We start from the raw sequence: 22,632 nt of genomic DNA on the forward strand, positions 1-22,632 counted from the left end.
TCCTTTGTACAGGACACATAGTGCCTAGATTGATATATAGACACTGGACATCAAACCATTTAAGAGAAGTAGAATAACTGAAAATGCGTGTTTAGAATGTAGGACACTGATAAAACAGAAGCAAATTCTTTACAGTAGCAAATCAAAAGCAAGTACAATTTTATGGGACATGTGTTTTTTCCATCCCCTGGTCATTTCAGTCAATTCTTGTGTTTTAGGCACAGAACATCGCATAGTGGGGCTTCTGCATCACCAGTAAAAGCAATAGTGGCTGGCAGGGAACAGGGGTGTAGGGGAGGGGGGAGATTGGGAGGGGAGCGGCAGATAAAATAAAATAAAATAACATTTACATCCTCACAGCCGAGCCACCGTCTCTCCACCGTTTTCTCTCTGCTTCTCCAGTGAGCCCCAGGAGCAGGAAGTACCTAGGCTCCCCTAAACCAATCACAGCGCTGCAATGCAACATTCCGATTGGTCTGAGTGCAGTGGTTTGGTGCTCAGACCAGGATAGGGAGACTGTGCATGTTCCCCACCAAGCTGTGCATTACTGCCTGGTGAGAAACATGCAAAGTGTGCTGGCCCAAGACAGCCGACCAAACCATCATGCGCACTTGGAGTATGCAAACCACTCCTCCCCCTGTGCCACCAGTCCACCCGCCCTAACCCAGCCCCAAATATACGAAAAATAAAATTATTATAACAAAGTTATTATCATTTTATTTTTCCTGCTCTGAAAGCAGTGGGGCGACGCTCCCCCTCCTTAGCAGATGAGCCGCCTCAATAAAAAAATCTAGGCATGCTGTGGGGGCATGGCCTGATGTGAGAGAAAATGGCCTCTTGAGCGATCGATCCATCTCCTTGGCGCCACATCCTCCTGATTCTTTTCCTGGCATAGGAATATGAAGTACACCACCATACTCTGCCCCTTGACCTGAGAGATGCAGCAACTGGTTTCATCAGTTTGGGAAGGTACCATGGAGAAGAGGATAGACTGAATTGAAAGAACTTGAATTTGTACACCTGCCCTAGCCAAAGAAACAGCAGATACTTCTTGGGATGCTACACATTGGTACCGACAAATAATTATCCTTCAAATCCAACCACACATCCAGTCCCCAGTAAGGAAAATATATCGGAGACTGACTACTGTTTCCCTTTTGAAATGGTTATAAAGGACAAACTGATGTAGATGTTTCAGATTTTTTACTGTCCGTAATTTCAATTAAAAAAAAATAATAGTATTGTACTACTAATTATAAAGTAAGTAAAATTAATTTGCTCTCCACACTGTACCCCTATAAACGTTAAACCCAGACACAAAAAATATAAACAAATACCCTAATTAAATATCAATTCATTCAATATTAATGATTAACTAATTAATAATTAATTAAACATGCATTACTTCCCGCCCTGTACCTCTACAAACCCCACAACCCACACCTAAGATTGATTACAAAATGTCCATATTTAATTTTCAATTAATTAATTAATATTAATGGTCAACTAATTAATAATTAAATAAACATAAGGTACTTCTCACCCTTTAACCCTATAAACCCCACAACCCACACCTAAAATTAATTACACAATTTCCATAATTCATTTTTAATCAATCAATTAATATAAATTAACAACTAATTATTAATCAAAAATTACTTTCCACCCTTTACCCCTATAAACCCCACAACCCGCACCCAAAATTATTTACACAATTTCCATCATTAATTTCAATCAATTAATTATTATAAATTATCAACTAATTAATAATTAAGTAAAAATTACTTCCAACCCTTTACCCCTATAAACCCCAGAACCTGAACCTAAAAACAATTTCACAATTACCATCATGAATTACCAATTAATTAATTAATAATTAATTACAAATAGATTACTTCCCACCCTTTACCCCTATAAACACCTCAAACCGCACCTAAATATAATTTCACAATTACCATAATTAATTACCAATTAATTAATTAATACTAATTAACCAATAATAATTAATTACAAATAAATTACTTCCCACAATTAACACTATAAAATCTCAAATAAATAAATATTAATAAATACACAATAATAAATGTAGTATAATTAAATGACTTCCCACCCTATTCCCCTATAAACCCACAACCCGCTACGGAACAAAAATATGCAAAATATACTTAAAATAAAATTGATAACTACTAAAGATTTAACACATATATTAAAAAACATAAAGATTACTCATACAAAAAACATGCATCATGTACATTCAAAATATAAACTAAAATACATAACACTAATTACAAAATCGATATTTTAAACAACTATATTTTTGCAAACGATAATAATGACTTCTTATACTTTTGAAATTGGTACTTCTTACCTTAAATTCGATAATCTTGACCTCAATATTTTGCTGTAGATATTTCTATGTCACAGTATTTCCAACTCAATAATTGTCTAAGTCGACATTTCCAACTCGATATTCAGTCTGAATACCGTCTGTGTTTTGTCAGCCCCTTTTATTTTTTTAGGGGATCTAGCAGCAAAATGATCAGGATAGAATGTATCATTATCATACAAATCATCTGCAAAGTAATCATTTTGCTCTTCATATGGCATTTTATATGGCCCAATATTAACAATAAGAGAGAGCGGGAAAGTAAGGGACACTCTCAGTCCCCCAGGTCAAACTGATGTCAAACAACAGAAGAGTGTCAAAAGACTAGGGTATGTAAGCACAAAAGCAGAGAAAGAAAGAAACAACCTAAATGATTCACACTGGAAATCATTAGGGATTTCTTAGGAAGTCCTCACTCACCACCCTGGGTGGTGACATGCTTCATCATCGGGCCCACCAGGAGAAGCCGAATGCCTCCCTGGTGTGCTACAATGCCAGGATTCTGCGGAGCTGGTTATTCGTGACAGTAGTGTGAAAAAAGATTGGTGATTTAAAAATGTCAAGGAACTGTACCACACAAAAGTTTATTCAATGGTCAGTCCGACATAGTTAAAAATATATGTGAAGGGAAATCTACCAAATAATGGTTTGGATATTTCCACTTAAAGTGGGGTCGGCATGTTTCTGCCCGTACATGTGTAGTTTTACTGGGCTTTCTTCGGGACCGTTAGTAGTGTACCTAGGCGGTGTGGGCGCGCTAAGGCCCACCCTTACCAGAGGGCGTGAAAGTTAAAATCGGGTGTAAAAATTGTAACAAGTGCAAAAAACAAACCATCAAGTTGTGGGATTTACCTAAGTTATGCGGAGCCTGTATAGTCTAGAAAGAAAAAGACATACGTACATAAAAGACATAAAATTAGTTGATACGATCTCTCTATAGTGTTTTCTGCAAGATTGATCTCTGAGTAAAAGTGCTTAGGGCTAGTCAATTGCATGTCCGTAGTGCCATAAGAAGTATTTTGGTGCCAGAAACGCTGTTCGGGGGCCCGTTAGACTAGACAGGCGTGTGGTCATGCACTAAGGCAAAGAAAGAAATGGCCAGTAGATAGAACGGCTCATAATATATCACTCGTGGATAGCGATCAATGGGCCAGAATGCACGGCCAAAGGTGATGTGTTTATAGCACGAAGTACAGTAAGGTGGCTAGCAATTGAACAAAAATAATGAGGATTTCTCACTTATGAATTAAAGGATCCACACCCCATAGGTCTCGGGAGGGGGGTGGAGGAGACAATGGCACACCCTGCAGGTGAACATTAAATCAAAAAACGGCAAGGTGAGGGTTAAGCCCATAACAGTAACGAAATGGCAATTATACTTAGCTCTGGGGAGGAAGGATCAAAGAGTCTTACGCCCACAACGCCTTGCACCCGCTTGGCACCTAGCTACTCCTGCAACCGGACCTCGTGGATGGGGTCCCGGAGTCGGAGAACGTTAAAGTCAAGTACCGGCGGGGGGAGGGGGTGCGATAGCCAATGGGAGCCTTACCTTCATAGTGAGGCTCGAAACACAAGCGGGCTGTCTCCCGCGGAGCAACCAATCAACTGGCTCGCGGAAAACGAGGCTTGGAGCTCAAGCCTTGTTTCCTTCGTATGGGTAAATAAAACTTTATTGGTTGCTGGAATTGAAGGAAGGACGGGCATTCATAAGTCATATATATAAGCGCAATGAGTAGTGGGCAATAAGAAATGATGCTCAATACAGTGAAGGGGCACTCATACGTAGTATATATAAGAGCAAAAAGTAGTGAGCAGTAGGTACTAATGCTCAATACAATGTGCTGCCAAGACAGCAGTGATGTCAAAGATACAGAGCAGGGAAAGCAGGGGGAACAAAAAGCGTCGTCAAAGGACTACATGATCACTCATAAATCGTGTATATAAGTGCGGGACAGATATTTGTCACAGAAATTGTGCTCAATACAGAGCGCTGCTGAAGCAGCAATGTTTAATCATAGAAGAGGACGGGGGATGTGTTCAGTCACTGGACTTTACCGCATCGCTGCGGCGGCTATTCCTGGTGACGGAACCGCTCCGTCATCAGCCAAGGTTGGGCTGTGCTCATGACGGAGCGGATCCGTCATGGCCCCGCCCGCTCAATAGAAAGCACAGGCGCGGCGGCAGGGCCATGACGGAACCGCTCCATCATCAGCACAGCGCCACCGCAGCTGATGACGGAGCGGTTCCGTCATCAGCATAGGAAGGGTTAATGGGTTTAGATATTAAAGTCATGCCAGGGGATCACTGCACATTCCCATTTAAGGGTTGAGGTGAACAATCACATAGTTGTACCTGATAAATCCCTTGGTGAATTAGGGATTGCGAAAAGGACAAGTACAATTATGTACCTGACGTTTAAGTACTGCTGACCAGGTCACCACACATAGGTCATCAAAAATTAGAAATGCAGAGGTAACTGTGCAGTCATGAACCTAACGTTTGAGTACTGAAGACCAGGGGATCTGGTCGTTGAGACCGTTCAGATGCGTCCCCAGTCTGTATATCCAGCGTTGCTCTTTTTCAACAAGGATACTGACGGTGTTTCTCTCAGAGGTGATTTGCTCTTTGATGGTCCAGTGGAGATCATTAGGGGTGTGATTAAGCTGGAGGAAGTGTTCACTCATCCTAGTGGTTATTTTTCAGCATCTGATGTTGCTGTGATGTTCGCAGATGCGTTGTTTTATTTTGCGGGTGGTCATTCCAACATATCTTTTAGGACAGGGACATGTGATAAGATAGACCACGTTCGTGGAATTACAATTAGTATGTGTCCTCTGCGTCCATATTCTGTCTGGTTCCAGGGAGAGTTGTTTTGTGTGTGTCGTCAAATGACATACACTCCAATTTGAACATGGGTAATGTCCAACAATCGGGGGTAGACCCCATGCACTTGTAATGGATCTCTCAATGTGAGAGTTACACATAGCAGTGTTCGGTCGTGTATGTGTATGTACCAGGTAGTCTTTCAGGCTCCTCCCTTTCTTGAACGAGAAGAGTGTTTTTTCCCAGGTTCTGTTGTTGCTCGTGATTATCTTCCAGTGTCTGTTGACTGACTTTTTCATAGCGTCTGATTGGCAACTATAAGTGGTGACACACGTGAGTGGTATGTCAGTAGGTTCCTTGATGGTTTCCTCCAGAAGTGCTTCTCACGGTTGATTTCTCGCACGTTTGTTCCCTTTATCTAAAACTTTCACCGGATATCCTCTTGATTTTAACCTCTGTGTTAGGTCGACTGCTTGAGTTTTGTAGTCCTTAATGTTGCAGCTCAAGAATTGTTCTAGATTTGTCTCGTCACCCTCCCAGATGAGGAAGATGTCGTCAATATACCTCCTCCATAATCCTATGGTGGAGGAGACAGGGTTAGTAGTGGGTAGAGAATATGCTTTGACTCGAAGTCGTGGACATAGAGTCCGGCTATGCTAGGAGCAAACGTGCTGCCCATTGAAGTTCCAGTGCTCTGGAGATTTAGCTTGCCTAGGTATTCAAAGTAATTTTCTTTTAGGGCCATTGTGGCGCATTGCAGTATAAATGCATTTGGTGTTTTATATTCCCACTCAACTGTTGCTGTTGCTAGGACTCTCAGCGTGTCATCCTGGGGGATGCTTGTATATAGACTCTCAATATCAAGAGTCACTAAGATAATGGAGTCTTCCTCGAAAGTTACTTGTTCCAGTAATTGCAGTAGATTTTTTGTATCTTTGAGATACGTTGAGGTATTCTGTATGAGAGGTTTTAAGTAGTGGTCACAGAACGTCAAGAGGGGTTTAAGGAGAGACCCGATAAGTGACAGAATTGGTCTGCCTGGAGGTGGAGTCACATTTTTGTGGGTCTTAGGCAGGGTGTAGAAATACGGTGTTGTCAAGCCGCCTGCATAAAAATGCCACCTCCTGTCTGGAAATTTGTTCGTTCTCTTCTGCTTCTTTAACAAAGTTATGGATTCGTGCCTTCAATTCTGGTGTAGGGTTATATGGCCCACCCATTGAAACCACAATAGGGTCTTCGGTCATTAGCGTTATGAATGCGTTATTCTACTTAGCAATATTCCAATTAGCCAGTATGTGTTTCGCCGTAATCACAACTTCATCAGAGTTAAAGATACCAAAAACATAACAATCATAATCTGAACTGTTAACCTACATAACCTATAATATATCAACCATCAACTAATGACTTCCTAAGTGACTTGCTGTTAGTATGCACATGCAGTGAGCACAGTGTAAATACAACCCAATCTCTATTGGACAGTTGCCCATTTGAGATCACAGTGTTACATCACACGGAAGAATTTTCAATTTAACAATTGCTACGTAATAAAGGAGACTTTACAGGACTTTATATTAGAAAGAAAAAGGGAAAAAACCCTGTGAGCGTATAATGTCAAACTTACTACAATATAGGTGCAATCAAAATTCTCTCAGACTCTATCTTCTTGCCCAACATCACAAAGCCTGCTCGAAATTATGTCACCAAGAACCTGCATGCAATGTCAGATCGATAAGAAGACTGTACACCAATTACCTCAATATCTATGAAAACTGCAACTTACGATTGTCCTGCTGATAGGATCTCCTGAAACACAATATACTCCTGCAAAACATTATCAAATCAACTATTCAGTTCCACTCTATACACTTCATACCCTTGTCACCAAACATGAAAGTTAACTCATCCAAACTATTTGCGCACTGTCGTAGTGCACTATGTCCATGTTTTCAATGTCCCATGTACAGGTCTCTACAACAAATTACGATAAAGTAAGTATCACTGCCCTCATAGAATGACACCATATAAACTATCTTATGGCTGATCAAAATAAGAACATCCCATGACTTACCAAATAAAATAAAGCTATAATTTACCATGCATGTACACGACGGTTCACGGCGTTCCATCCAGGCATCATACCGGATTACCTTTTTATAGCTGGAACTAAAGAAAGGACTATGAGATTACCTCAATGCCATAATCATTAATGCCAACTTGAAAGATACCAACATAAAGCATATGCATGAACTGACGTGTTAATTCCAGTAAATGGTACACTGCTTTACGAGCCTCAATAAAAACAACACACAGGAGCTTTCATTTCTGGTCTCAAGTTGTCAGCCAATAGAATATGAGTTAAGGTCCCATTTGACCAATTGCCCATTATTGAAAATATGTGCTACTCAAAAAAAAAGAGCATTCTGAGCCCATTTTACCTATCCAATCTTTATCCAGTGCTGAAAATATATTCAGTATTATGTGCTCAACACTTCAAAAATGGCGTAAAACCCCTTAGCACTTTCTATATGTTCCTAATGTGACAGGCCAAAATTATTAAAAACTAAGTAAATCACCATAGTACGTCTAAATGCGTAACTTATATTTTACAACAGCGAGTTCCACTCCAACTCTATAATATTAGGTTCAGAGAACCATGGGGTCTATTACGATGGCGGGTGGAGAAAGAAAGGGACTGCCCGCCATATGTGCGGCGGTCCTGTGATGGTGATTAGGATGCGCCCACCACACAGGCGGGCGCATCCAGCATTTTTAACATTGCAGCACCCGCTGCAATGTAAAAAAGGCATTTGTGCATTTGCATGCACAACATGGCAGGCACCATGCCGTGCCTGCCATGTTGTGCATGCAAATGTAGGGGGGTACCATAGGTACCCCCATGTGCACCCCCCCACCGCAACACCCTGGAGGCCCACAACTGGCCCCCACATTAAGGCACTACTCCACCTGAATTGTAATATGGATGGCGGTGTCTTGCAGACACCGCCACCATATCCAACCACGTTTCTGCCCGGTTGACTCGTCGACCAGCGGAAAACCGGCGGACGGTATTTCTGTCCGACAGGGTCCCCCCACCATCGTAATATGGCGGGGAAATGGGAGGCGGGTAGTGAATAATGGCCGGTGGATCGTCACCGCCATACGGGCGGTGGCGATCCGCCCGCCATTATAATAGACCTCCATGTTCCCAAAGTAACATGCTACATGTGGTATTCTACCACACTAATCCTATTCCTGTTAGATCTCCAATACTAATAGTCCATATCAGTCAGGTAAGGGCCATGGAGCAATACTATCACCTTATAATAGGGTAATTATGTTTCATCCACATCTTGTTCATTTTACACATAACATATATCCTCCAGAAAGTATTGTAGCTCATTGTTCGACCTGGCATCATTGGCGGGAGTCTCCCTTCCATTTTGACGGATTGCCACCTCTGTTTTGATATGTTTTTGCTGGATTTATGCTTTGGGCACTGTGCCACTGCTAATCAGTGCCATGGTGCAAGTGCTCCCGTTGTTAAATTGATGTACTAATTGGGTATTCCATGATTGGGTTATTTGATGTATCTGTCAGCCCCTAGTACAGTGCACCATGTGTGCCCAGGGCTTGTAAATCAAATGCTGCTGGTGGGCTTGCAGCACTGGTTGTGCCACCCACAGAAGCAGCTTGTAATGTGTGTCTCAGGCCTGCCATTGCAAGGCCTGTGTGCAGTCTAGCACTGCCATGTTGACTTGGCCAAGTGCACCCACTTGCCAGTCCCTAAACCTTCCCTTTGCTTCATATTAGACACCCCTATGGTAGGCCCAAGGGCAGGGTGCATTGTAAGTATAAGGTAGGACATGCTCTGATGTGTGTAGCATATTCTAATAGTCAATTACAGCCATTTTCGTTTTTCACTATTGAAGGCTACCTGTTATCATAGGCCAGAATGAGCAGCTAGTTTATTAAATGCTTATAATCCTAACTGACTCGGGGAACATGGTAGAAATTCGAATTTAGTAGGCCTGAACTCAGAATAATAAAGTACATATTTTAGTAAAGTTTATTTTAATATTCTGTGTTTGTAAATACCACTTTTAGAAAGAAGGTATTTCCTTGTCTAACTATCCAGACCTGCCTCTGCTGGGTTGTGTATTCCTTTGTCTGGGTTTGTGAGTGACTGGGCTGGGGCATTCCAGGAGACAGGCTGGGGCCACCCGGTGGTTAATAGAGAGACCTGCATCCAGATGGGAGGGAGGAGTTGCACCTGGGACCTGAGTAGGGCTGGGCCTTCCCTCTACAATGGTGGCTACACCTCCTGTGGCTTGTCTGTTGTCTCTGCCCTGCATTGTGAAAGAAGAGGAGGAATCATGTCAACAGAGTGCTCCAGAGCTGGATCTTCCCTCCCCTGTGCTGGCTCCACCTCCTGTGGGGCGGCTGAAGTCTCTGCCCTGTACAGTGAAAGGAAGAAGAGAGTCATGTAAACAAAGTGCTCAGGAACTGGTTTGGAGTAGTCAGAGGCCCCTCCGCTTTCAGAGAACAAAGGATTTAGGGGTAAAAATATTGGGACCCTGATCCCAAGAAATTAGATCACTTCTGGACAAGAAACCTTTCTGCCAAGGGGAAGAATTAAGGAAGTTACAGGAGTTGTACTGCCCCTCTGCCAGTGTGCTGTTTGCTGGGTTGGCCTGCAGTGGTTGCTTCATTGCCAAGGGAAAGGAGAAGGAACTTTGTAAGGACTTTCATCTACAGAATTTTCTCCAAGGGCTTGAACTGTGCTTGCCTCCTGCTGAAGTCTCAGGGACAAAAGAATCACCCCCAGCTCCCTCCTGAATTTCCTTGCTGGAAATTCTGACTCCAGTCACTTGCGTGCCTCTGAGAGCTGGAAGCGCGAGACATCAAGAAGAAGCGCGTCGCCGCCGCAGCTGAAATCATCACAGCGCCGGAGAAGCGAGCCTTCGTCGCATCTCCCTGGAAGCATGTGTTCATCGAAGCTGCCTGCTGTCGCATCACCGGAGAAGCCGGACGCCATCAAGAGAGTCGCCATTGCATCAACGGAGAAGCGGGTTGCAGGGCCTGTCGCGGCTCCAGAGTACAGAGTTGTTGCAAAGCTGCCAGGGTGTCATTGCATCGTCATCGCATCGCTGCATCAAGGACGCCATCTTCTTGCATCGCAACCGGATCATCGCATTGCATCAAGGCGCCATCTTGCGCACCGCAACGGGCCCGCAAGCTGAGAATCTACGCATCACCTCCGCACCGGTAAGGCTCACGACAAGTCCCCTACTCTGCGCAAGCATTGAGGAAGGACGCAAACGTTCCCCCGGGTCACGGAACTGACGCATCTCCCTTTTGCGCGCCTTTTGTTCACTTTGCGTTACGCATCCAGGTACTTTGTTGAGAACTTTGTTGCATTTACCATCAACTTGAACTAAGAGACTTTAATCATCTTTTAAGTAATCTTAAGTGTAGTATTGTTAATTTTTGTCATTTGTGTTCTTATGTTTAAGTCTATATAAAGAATACTTATTTTTATAAAACCTGTGTTGTGTCCATCTGTAGTGTTATCACAGTATTGCTTGACACGAGGTGAGCCGCGACAGGCCCTGCATTACGCTTTCAGTGATGCGGCGGCATCTGCGGGGACGTCGATCCTCTCTCCTGGTGATGCGAGTTGCTTCCACAACGATGCGAGCAGCGACAGACCCTGCTGCGGCGTCTACGGCGACGTCGATCCTCTTCTCCGGTGATGAACCGTGACAGACCCTGTGACACGCTTCTCGGAGATGCGACGGCGTCTGCGGCGACGTCGATCTCTACTCCTGCGCCACACTTCCCGGTGAGGGGGTGGCGGCATCTGCGGCGACGTTGATCCTCTCCTCCGGCGATGCGAGGCGCTTCATGCTGCGAAGTGGCAGTTCTGCGACACACTTCTCGATCTTGAGTCGCGCTTCCACCTCCTTGCGACAAGCTAGTCCCAAAAAGTCCAACACACTTGTAGGCACTTCAGGAAATCTCTTGAGGAGCTGGTAGGTGAAGTCTGTTGTTCCTGAGACTTCAGCAGGAGGCACGCTCTGTTCCAAGCCCTTGGAGATCCTTACACAAGTTGATGAAAGTACACACAAAGTTCCGCTCTCCTTTCTTTGGCAGTCAGGCAACCACTGCAGGCCAATCCCCAATGCAGCACTTCAGCTTAGAGATAGTCTCTCCTCAGTTTCTCCAGGTTCCTCTCCTCAGCAAAGGTTTCTTCTTGTAGTCCAAAAGTGATCTAATTTCTTGTGATCAGGGTCCCAATATGTATACCCCAACATCCTTTGTCCTCTGAGGGCAGAGGGGCCTTTACCCAGTCCAAACCAGTTCTGGAGCACTCTGTTTACATGACCCCTTCTTTCCTTTCACAGTGTAGGGCAGAAACATCAGTCGCCCCACAGGAGGTGGAGCCAGCATTGTGGAGGAAAAGCACAGCCCTGGAGGACTCTGTTGACATGATTCCTTCTCTCCTTTCACAGTGCAGGGCAGAGACATCAGACGCACCAAGGGGGGTGGAGCCAGCACTGTGGGGGCAGGCACAGTCCTATTCAGGTCCCAGGTGCAACACCTCTCTCCCATCTAGATGCAGATCTCTCTATTCACCACTGGGCTGACTCGTCCTGTGTCTTGGAATCCCCCAGCCCTATCACTCAAACTCTAGACAAGGAATACACAATCTAGCAGAGGCAGGCCTGGATAGTTAGACAAGAAAATACCTACTTTCTAAAAGTGGTATTTTCAAAACACAGAATGTTAAAACGAACTTCACAAAAAGATGTATTTTATCATTCTGAGTTCAGGCATACTAAACTCGAATTTATACCATGTTACCTGAGTCAGTTAGGATTACAAGATGTAATAATCTACCTGCCCATTCTGGCCTATAGAGAACAGATAGCCTTGCAATACAGAAAAACGAAAATGGCTGTAATTCACTATTAGGACATGCCACACACACCAGGGCATGTCCTACCTTATACCTACAATGCACCCTGCCATTGGGCCTTTCATAGGGGTGTCTGATATGAAGAAAAGGAAAGGTTTAGGGACTGGCAAGTGGGTGCACTTGCCCAGTCAACATGGCAGTACCAGACTGCACACAGGCTTTGCAGTGACAGACCTGAGACATACTTTTACAGGCTGTTTCTGTGGGTGGCCCAATCAGTGCTGCAAGCCCACTAGCAGCATGTGAATTTACAAGCCCTGGGCACCCTTGGTGCACTTTACTAGGGTCTGACAAGTAAACCAAATAAGCCAATCATGGAATTTACAATAGAGAGCACCACTGGACAGCAGTGGCACAGTGCCTAAAGCATCTAACATCAGCAAAAACACATGAGGCAACAGCAAAAAATGGAAGGGAGACCCACACCAATGGTGCCAGGTCTAACACATTCAATAATGTTTACCACAAACTTAGTATCACAGTTGATGTTACATTTTATGTTATACTCTTCCTGATCACCATTCCTGAATTTTTTGGTTTTATCCAGTGCCCACCTACACATTCCACAATGTCCACATTTCTAAAAGCCCATGGTGTGTTCTGTCATCCAATTCTCTCTCTGTTTATGTTTGGGGTACCTTAGGCTTAACAAATTCTCATGGGTTCTGTCCTTCCGAAAAGTTATGTTTGGTCTGTTTGAAGTACAACCCCTTAACATCCTGTCTGCTTGTAGGAGATGCCAGTGCTTCTGGAGGCACTTCTGAAATCTGAATGAAAACCAACTGAACCCGTATCTGTAATCCTGTCTTCTGTGATTTTGTGAAAGTTATAATAGCTAAAATAGATGCAGCATGTGGAATCAGTGCACTAGTGAATTATTGTGTACATTAAGTTCTACAGTCAGTGGTGGTAGGAGCCATAATATATTGTGGAATGTTAGCAATACCAATTAACAAGCAGAATTACTGCATTTAGGAGAATGTATTTACAAAGTTTGCCATCCTATATCCTGTAGTGCAGCTGAGCATGTTGCATAGAAGAATTAATATTAATTGATGCTTAAGAGCCATAGACCCAACATGAGCACTGCGTAATACGTAAAGGTAAAAACATACATATTTACACATGTTGCTTTTAATGTTAGGAGTATCTAACTTTGGAAATTGAATTGTGGATCTAAACCTAATATAAGACTTTTCGATCTGTTATTCAGGTCACTTCAAGCTGAATGAAAAAACTGGAGAGCTATTAACTGCCTCAAATTTGATCTACAAGGAAAATAACTCCTACCGTATCATTGTTCAAATAAGTCCCCAACACTGCTCTGCATCCTCAGGTTTGAATTTGTTTTCATAAATTTCATTGGAGTTTAAAATTAATTTTATGAAATGGTAGGTGGTTTAGACTGCTCTTGAGAAGTGATTGAAATGTACAAATATAAGCCTAAATGCTTGAGAATGTACTTCAATTTCATCTGGACTCCTTTATTGGCAGCTAAAATTGACTCATTGTGCAACTTTAGTAATGCGTTCACAGCTTTATTTCTCAATGAGGAGTCCATTGTAAGTAAAGCAAGTGTCTTCTCCCATTGATGAATTCTAAAAACAGTCCTCAGATGTTGGCTTTACTGAAAGGTGTCGATGTATTTTCAGAAATGATTAATTTGAGTGATATTAAGTTTTTGTTCTTATGTATTGCTATGTTTATTGATAAAGTATTGTTTATATAGTTTCATGTATAGTTTAAAGATGATGTGATACCAGATGGAGATGTAGGATGCTCTTCTGCCGACAAGGAGTTCCTAGGAACTCGAGGTTTCCACTTGGATGAATTGGTTGTAGGTGGTGGGTAAGGTCTGATTCATAGAACACCTCACATATTTCCAGGGTATGGAGCACCATACCCTTGACCATGTTGAAGACTGTAGAGAGCTCTTAAAGTTAGGATTTTTTTCAGTTTAGGAGTCCTAAAGTTAGGAGTCCTAACTTTACTACTCCTAAACTGAGAAAAATCCTAACTGTAAAACTTTCGGTCTGCACAGAAAGCATTTAGGAGTCCTAAAGTTAGGAGTCCTAACTTTACTACTCCTAAACTCAGAGAAATCCAAACTTTAAGACTTTCGGTATTCCCAGAAGGCATTTAGGAGTCCTAAAGTTAGGACTCCCAACTTCTGTGAATACCAAAATGAGTAAGTGCCTTCTGTGAATACCAAAATGAATAAGTGCCTTCTGTGAATACCAAAATGGTAGTAAGTTTAGGATTTTGTCTTAAGTTAGTTCTGTGAATCGGGCCCACTGTCCCTTTTTGTTTTAACTCAGCGAGTCCAATAAAACTCCTGGGTTCCAAATACCACATATAGGCTATAACTGGAGAATTGTAGTGTGCCAGTCAACACAAACACAAACCTCCAAATGTCTTCCTCGTACTCTTTACTTCTGAGTGCTGTGTGATCTCAGGGCTAGACATGCCCCTTTATTAACGATGCAGACGTCGTCCTCTTCTGAACCTGAAGTGAAATCTCTCTTTTACTGCCATTTTCCAAGCAGTTAGTTCTATTTCTAGTGGCATCTGAAAGTGGTGGGGCGAATCAGCAGCAGGAGATCTTGGCGCTCACGGCTAAAGCAAACATGCCATGGAGACGGTGACGTGATAATAAAAAAAGTACTTACTGATGTCGGTTTCTGGGGCCACCATCCGGTTGATGTCTTCGGAGAAGCCATTGTTGACTGTTCTCAGAAATCACCAGGCAAGGAAGTGACTTTAGTGAAGAGAAGAAGAGTCAATAAATCCAACCAATCCTGGAGCAGCTCTCATGCAGTTTTCAGCATGAGAGTAGCACCATCATTGGTCAGAGCAGACTGAGGCAGTGCTCCTTTTCTGACCAGGAGCCTGTGTCTGCAGTCCCCTAGGCTGTTATGCAGCTCACAGATTGCTGCAGTCTGAAGTACGCATGTCGGGCTTCTTGAAAGTTCTTAACTCTTGGTAGCATTCTTCATCCATGTTCCTGTTTGGTGTGTTTCCCTGAGACACAGGGCAATCTAATGTCATTTTATTGTCATTATTTAAAGTGGCAATTCCACAATAGCATTACTTAGAAAACACACAACTGGATGGGTACCATCTCACACTCCTAACTGGATAGAATTTCCACTCATCTCTTTCTGGCTAAACTTTAAACAAGATATATTTTTGAAGGATCAGAATTCCACAGTCCCTGCTCCTACTGCGCCCAAAATATCTTAATATTAAATCTAAGGGTCAGTCTTGCAGCCCTATTAATTCAATTATGTTAGGTGTTTAAGGGTCAGATCTTCTAGCATGGCTTAATACAACTCAGCCACCCTGCCCTGTGACTACCTTAAATTTTTGTTTAAGTTGGTCAACACACCTGACCCTGGTAACACAGGTACAAGTGATCCATTCTCCCCCTGATTATTCACCTTAAGTTTTCTACCAGTGAATTGGACAAACTGTGGGCCCACTTGTTGGTGTTGCAGGTTTTTGTTGGAGTTGGAGCGACCCTTGACCCTGTTTTCCAGGCAGTTCGCTCCCAACGCCGCGCAGCTCCACCGGACTGCGCCCTTGCTCCTGGGACCAGCCGCTGCTCCTGAGGGTGTTCGAGGCCCGCCTCCACCCGCAGGCTACCACCTGCGCCTCATCCCTGGTGGCCAGTGGTAGGCCTTAGGTTTGCTTGTGCCCGCTCGCATTTTTGCTTGTGACCGCTGTTTTGTATTGTTTTGGTATTGCTTTGTGACTGTATTTGCTTCTGCCACTTTGTTCCCTGCCTTTACCTGTGCTTGTTTCCTCCCTCTGTGCCCGTTTCCTCGCCGATCCCGCTCCCCGCCGCTGCGACTCCTGCGGCCCCGCCCCCATTGGCACACTCCCCCCACCCAGCTGCTCCTCCCTCCCACCACCCCTTCGTATGAAAAATGCAGACGTTTTTATTGTGGGAATTGCAGCTAATGTAATGTAAATAGCAATGCACTTGACAACTGGATTGATTAACACTGAGATACTAACAAATCCAATGCATGTTTTGTGTATTATAGAAATTACTACATTTACTCAATGCCTTCAACTTCAAATAGAGAAAGGCATTTCATTTTTACTTGAGTGCTATGGAACGACCAAAAAGTCCTCTCAGTATAGGTTAGATTAATTTTTTTAATGAAATTAAGATCTTTTTGAGTCAAAGGTTAGTGGTTATGGCAGTGGTGTTTTTGTTTACTTGTGCCTCTGCAGTTTGTGGCTGGGGTAAATGAACAAACCGTACTAGCCCACCACAGATTATACTGAGCAATGCAACCACTGCTGCACAAGTAGACCATAGGAGTGAGAAAGAAAAGATGTAGGAGGAATCAAGGGAGAGGACAGAACTAGGTAAGAAAGCATGAGAGAAAGAAAGTGAGAATGGAGGAGTGAGCGAGAGAAAGTGTGCAACAAAAGTAAGAAGTGAAAGTAAGAAGGTGAACCAATAAAAAGAGGCAGTCGAGTGGAAAAGAGCCATATAGAAGAAACAGGAAAGTGGATGGAGGGGAGACAGATGAACAGATAATACAGGGGAGAGAATAAAAGTTAAGGAGAAAAAGCGGGCAGAGAGAGTGTGAGAAAGGAGAAGAATGGATGAAAGCGCAAGGAACGAGGGTGCAGATAAGATAAAGGAAGAGGAGGTGAAAGCAAACAGTGAGAGAAGTTTATAAAGGAAGAGTAGATGAAAGAGCAAGGGAAGAGAGCGCAAGTGAGAAAAGGGGATGAGGGAAATCGGACAGAAAGAGTGGGGAGAACTAGACCAGCTTCAGTGCATCCAGCTGGTTCCGGTTAGCAAGTGTGCTGATCTCTCAAGATGGTACAAAAGGATTTGGTGATGGACGGAGCATCTGAACCAATCAAACACTCACACCCAGTCAACAGATCTAAGTTTAATCCATCACCGTTCTTAAGCCCACTCTGCCACCCCAGTTCAGACATGGCCGTATGCAAATCAGTCTGACCCTGTGCCTCATGAGAACAGTCCAGCCCGAACTGCCAAGCCATGCCTTTCCTGGAACGGAAACAAGCTTCAGAGGACCGGTTTCTGGCATTTCAGCCGTCTTCAGCCCGGCTTGCTTGAATCCAGTGGCAAAGTGAGCAAGGGACTGACATCTGAGCATACCCTGCCAACTTACGGCGAACAAAGCGGTACAAAAGGGGTGGTGATGGACGGAGCATCTGAATCAATCAAACACTCACACCCAGTCAACAGATCTAAGTTTAATCCATCACCATTCGTTAGCCCACTCTGCCACCCCAGTTCAGACATGGCCGTATGCAAATCAGTCTGACCATGTGCCTCATGGGAACAGTCCAGCCCGAACTGCCAAGCCATGCCTTTCCTGGACCGGAAACAAGCTTCTGAGGACCGGTTTCTGGCATTTCAACCGTCTTCAACAACAATAGAAGGGGGCTCCCCGTAGGGTTTCTTAGAGATATAGGCAGGCCAGGGGGGAAGCACAACTGTATAGAAAATTTAGAAGGTACCCTGCCAATTATTTATAGAGGTCCCAGCTAGAGGATCCTACTGTGATAAAGTGAGGGGGTGGTTAGCCCAGAGGCTGAGGCTGCACAGGACAAAACTAGGTCATTCCAAACAAATTCAACAACATGTTTTGAAAAAATACATATTTTTTTTATTTTTCTCTTCTTAAATATATTCAAAAGACATACATGTATAAATTTAAATAATCAGTGATATTTTGCAAACCACATAGACAAAATTCTTTTCAGGATTAAGATCTGCCCACACTTCAAACAAACTACCACACTCATTCACACAGGCATTTTCCTAACTACGATAGAAGCATTCAACTCTCATCCATCCATTCTTGTAGTCCTGGCGTAGACAACAATAGATCTTAAATAAGTTGTCTAAAACGGGGGGTTTTTTCAACCAGGAAGATGGTGTTAATACGGGTCCTGATGTGCTTGGAATGGGTTGCCGTATTCCTGGGACAACGTGCCGACGCGCGTTTCGGTGGAAGGCCAATATGGCCGCACCTTCGTCAGGGCCAAGGTAGTATGCAGGGCAGAGGTAAGGAGTAAAGATCTAGAAGTAAAAAAGTCATGCCTTAGTTCCGCATTTCTGATAAGCTCACACAAAAAAGACATATTCCATCATTTCATTTTCCTTGAATTTCTATCACTCTACTGAACATTTATGAGGCGAGTTGATTCAATACATGCCAAGTTGACCTTTTTGACATTGTGCAGTAACAGACCACCTGGAGACACTCCCCAAGCTAGGATTCCCTGTTTCGTGGAATCCAAAAAGGCATACAGATAGCCTTAGCCAAATGAGTAGTAGAATTTATATTACAAAATCGTACAACCTCATACATCTTTTTTCTATAATCTCACCAACTCAGATTCATCCACCTGTGACCTTTTGTTTCAGCAAAACAGATTTTCATTTATATTTATAATCAAAGAAGGTTGTTGATAGGAAAAGATGGGAATTTTCTCAACAGAAGGTAACCAGGTCGTATTATCTGCCTAGGACAGATTATAGCTATTTAAAATATGATATTATACCAAATAGTTTACTTTCATGGACGTTACCTGTTTAGTTTATAGGGGACGTCTATCGAGTAAGGGCCACCTTCACCATTTTAGGAGGAAGTAACTTGCCATTTATTCCCCTAATGAAAAGGTACATTGGGTTACTATTTGTAATCAGAGATTAATAGATCTTTATCACATACTCCTTAGGGAAAATATTCATTTACCAAGGTTTTAAGAAATCCACCCGTGATCCCTCCTGTAGGATTAACAGGTCAGTTAGTTCAACCGAATGAGTCCTATCACTTGGACAGACAGCAATATCAGGTCCTCGGTACCTTTATCATATTTTCTAAATATAGAGGAGACAAGGAGATTAAATTTGCCATTCTTTTATCATTAGCGGATCAGTCATGCCCCACTATCAATAAACAAATAAGCATGCAATTATACCTTCCGTTTTGTTGCTCTGTCAGTTATTTTGTCACTTCTTCAGTAAAGACCGCCGGGCATCATGAAGGGGGTTGATTGATAGGCAATCCTATTAATAACATAGCACAATAATTTGTACTTGTTACTTTCGAGGCATGCCTCTATTATCGTAATTTAAAGCAAGGGATTCATCTACGCTTCATTACCTGCACTTTCTAAACCTTTACTTTCTATGCCACAGATCGGATCAAAATAATGCGTCGGATATTTCTGTAGCTAATACACATAGAGAGACAAAATAAAAGAAAGGGATATAATTCCACATCACTTTTCATGCTCGTTGTTTTTTTCTGTTTTAAGACAGCGGTGATCCCCTTTACTGCCAGAGTCAGTTTTAAAAGACTTGTTCAGTAACTTTCATGGAATGGCTTTCCCCCGGTGATTAGTTAATGAAGGGCCGATAAACAGACTGAAACGAGCCCATTACGTAGCAATTTCAGATAAGCCCTTTCGCGATATCGAGCAAAGGTTCCGAGATGTTTAAACAAAGGCTATACAGCTGGGAAAGCTCCTAAATTAACTGCGTTGTGATCTCAAAAGCAGTATTTACCTTAAGTTTAAGCCAAGCCGGGCATTTAGTTAGGGATTCCACCGACAGTGTTAGGAACCATGGCGGGCTTCTGTTTCCGCAAGTCCCTGAGTAGGGGCGAGAAAAGTGCATACCGCCCGTTATGCAGCAGCTTAACAAAGTAGTTTTACACGCCAAGCCCCGCATTTGCTAGCTCTTTCGTACTTACCGTTTAAAAGTCGGTCGTTGTCATTCGATGGGGTTCCGCCGGCTGCCTCGGTCGGCCAACTCCGTGATACAGGACACTCGCCAGTGCGCTCCGTGCCTGCGTTTAAATAGGAATTATTTCGCGCTATCCCTAACTCTCCTCAGCTGTGTCCCGTTTTTTGTAAACACTGAAGCAGGACTTCTCACTCTATATTTGACGTAGCAGCCATCTTGGTAAAACCTACATCAAGCGGTCGATTAGCTGTTTGTGCTTACATAGCCAAGAAACAAACAAAGTCGGCCATATTATGTAAACTTGCTCTTCTGAGGTACAATAAAGGCTGAAGTTATTATAGCTATTTAGCTTTTGTTCGCTAAACCTATTTATTAATAGGAATAGATGTTTATAGTTAAAAAACTGAATGGCATAGCCTAATTGTGCCGCTTTCTATCTATGTTATATTACAATAGAAAGGATACTCGCTTAAAAACCCATGCCCTTCCATTCATTATATAGAATAATTGCACAGGTTAAATCAGGCTCATTTCTCTAAGGTCATACTAGGTGTAAGGGTTACATCTTCCGTACAGTTAATTTTCCACATTTTCTATCTCAGAATACCGTCAGCTTTACAGTATACACACCTTCAGTTTATCGATGTTTTCTCACAGAATGGCCTGGTGCCATGGACATTCTTCATTCAACCCATTTTCCACCGCATTGAGATAAAAAATCCAGAATACCTCCCGTTTTTTTCGGAGGTTTGTGGTGTTGGTTCCTGGGCAGGTTCTTATTTTTTCCAGGATGAACCATCGGAGTTCTAGCTCAGTGTGATTTTTTTCAATCCAATGGGTTACCAATGGGGCGGTCAACTTTTGGTTCCTGATATTAGATTTGTGCTCACCAATTCGTATCCTGCATTCCCTACCAGTTTCTCCAACATAAGGGAGATTGCAAGGGCACAGTATCAGGTAGATGATGTTGCTGGTTCGGCAATTGGTCATGTTCTTATTTCGTATTACGGACACTGTGCGGGTGTTTGTGCTGACAATCCCGCCAGTAATGGCCTGTGGGCAGATATGGCAAGTCCCACATTTGTGGTTGCCATATACTGGCTCCAGACCAGCAATAGTTGTCTGTCTATTCATAGGGGTTTCTTGGATCTTACCCCGAACCAGGTGGTTTTTAAGGTTGGGGTTCTTTTTGAACGCGAAGATGGGACGATGTAAGTGTGTCCTATCATTCTCCAGATTCAAGATGTGCCAACTTGAATTGATGGCTTGTCTTATCTTATGGTTCAGTTCTGAATGGCGGGTCACACAAACAAGTTGTTTTAATTTTTCTGGTTCTCTTTCTACAAACATAGCCTCCCGGTCCGTGTATCTTGCTCGTTTAAAAGACTCTTTGATGAGTCTAGGTGGATACCCTCGGACTAGTAGTTTTTCCTGCAGAATATCGGCTTGGCTCAAGAAATCATCCATGAAAGTACAGTTCCTTCTAATGCGAAGGAACTGACTGTACGGGATACTGTCCCTCTGGCTCCGTGGGTGGAAACTAGCATACTGGAGTAGAGTGTTCCGTGCCGTGGGTTTGGTGTAAAGAGAGACCTTGATGATGTTGTCGTGGTGCTCGATCCAAATATCAAGGAATTCTATTCTGGTTGTGCTCAGGTGGCTAGTAAATCTCAAATTGGCGTCCGCCGCATTGAGCCACTCAATGAATTCGTGAAGCTGTTCCTCGGCCCCCTTCCAAATAAAGAAGATATCATCGATAAATCTTTTCCAACTTTTGATGTTTTCATAGAAGGGGGCCATTTCATTAAACATCTTTAATGAATTCATTGAGTGGCTCAATGCGGCGGACGCCAATTTGAGATTTACTAGCCACCTGAGCACAACCAGAATAGAATTCCTTGATATTTGGATCGAGCACCATGACAACATCATCAAGGTCTCTCTTTACACCAAACCCACGGCACGGAACACTCTACTCCAGTATGCTAGTTTCCACCCACGGAGCCAGAGGGACAGTATCCCGTACAGTCAGTTCCTTCGCATTAGAAGGAACTGTACTTTCATGGATGATTCTGATTCGTATGCTGCGCAAGGTCCTTCCTCTCCTCCCTGCGCAAGCCAGACCAGAAGTAGTGCGTTGTACCATCCTAAGTCGACTTGACTATTGTAACGCACTACTTCTGGAGGCCCCGGTAACACTCTTGGGCAAGTTGCAAAGGATGCAAAATATCGCTGCTAAACTCGCCCTTTCTCGCCCCTACCACAGTTCTTCTACGGCAGCACTGCGAGAACTTCATTGGCTGCCAGTTCATCTACGGGTGCGCTACAAAGCAGCGTGTATTGTGTTTAGGGCTATTCATGACCTGGGCCCCATTCCTTTGCGGCGAATGTTTGCCTGGTATTGTCCATATAGAGCTTTACGCTCCTCGTCATCCAGGCTACTGGTAGTTCCACGATTCCAGAGAGTGAGGATGGGGGGCCGCTCTTTCAGAGTAGCGGCAGCCAAACTCTGGAACTCTATGCCTATATCCTTGAGAAGCCTTGGAGATCTCTTATCTTTTAGAAAGGCTCTAAAAACTCATCTTTTTCCCAGGATAGGCTGAGCTACTGTTTTCATTGAGTACGGGTCAAAGCGCCAGGATGCCCTTGGTGGTGACAGGTTGCGCTATATAAGTATGCCACAAT

The 22,632-nt window shown here is 43.4% G+C and overlaps 1 protein-coding gene across 1 annotated transcript in view; it reads left to right on the plus strand.

Annotated features, from left to right (window-relative positions):
- LOC147662694 (uncharacterized) overlaps positions 1-22,632 on the plus strand; it is a gene marked incomplete at its 3' end in the record, with an annotated part of 662,849 nt that overhangs the window by 177,993 nt on the left and 462,224 nt on the right. The window contains exon 7 of the mRNA XM_086950972.1: positions 13,405-13,527. Coding sequence (XP_086807098.1) covers positions 13,405-13,527 — 123 coding nt within the window. The remainder of the gene's footprint in view (positions 1-13,404; positions 13,528-22,632) is intronic.

This window comes from Lissotriton vulgaris, unplaced genomic scaffold (assembly GCF_964263255.1).
Source record: "Lissotriton vulgaris unplaced genomic scaffold, aLisVul1.2 SCAFFOLD_1043, whole genome shotgun sequence".
Classification (NCBI taxonomy): Eukaryota; Metazoa; Chordata; class Amphibia; order Caudata; family Salamandridae; genus Lissotriton; species Lissotriton vulgaris.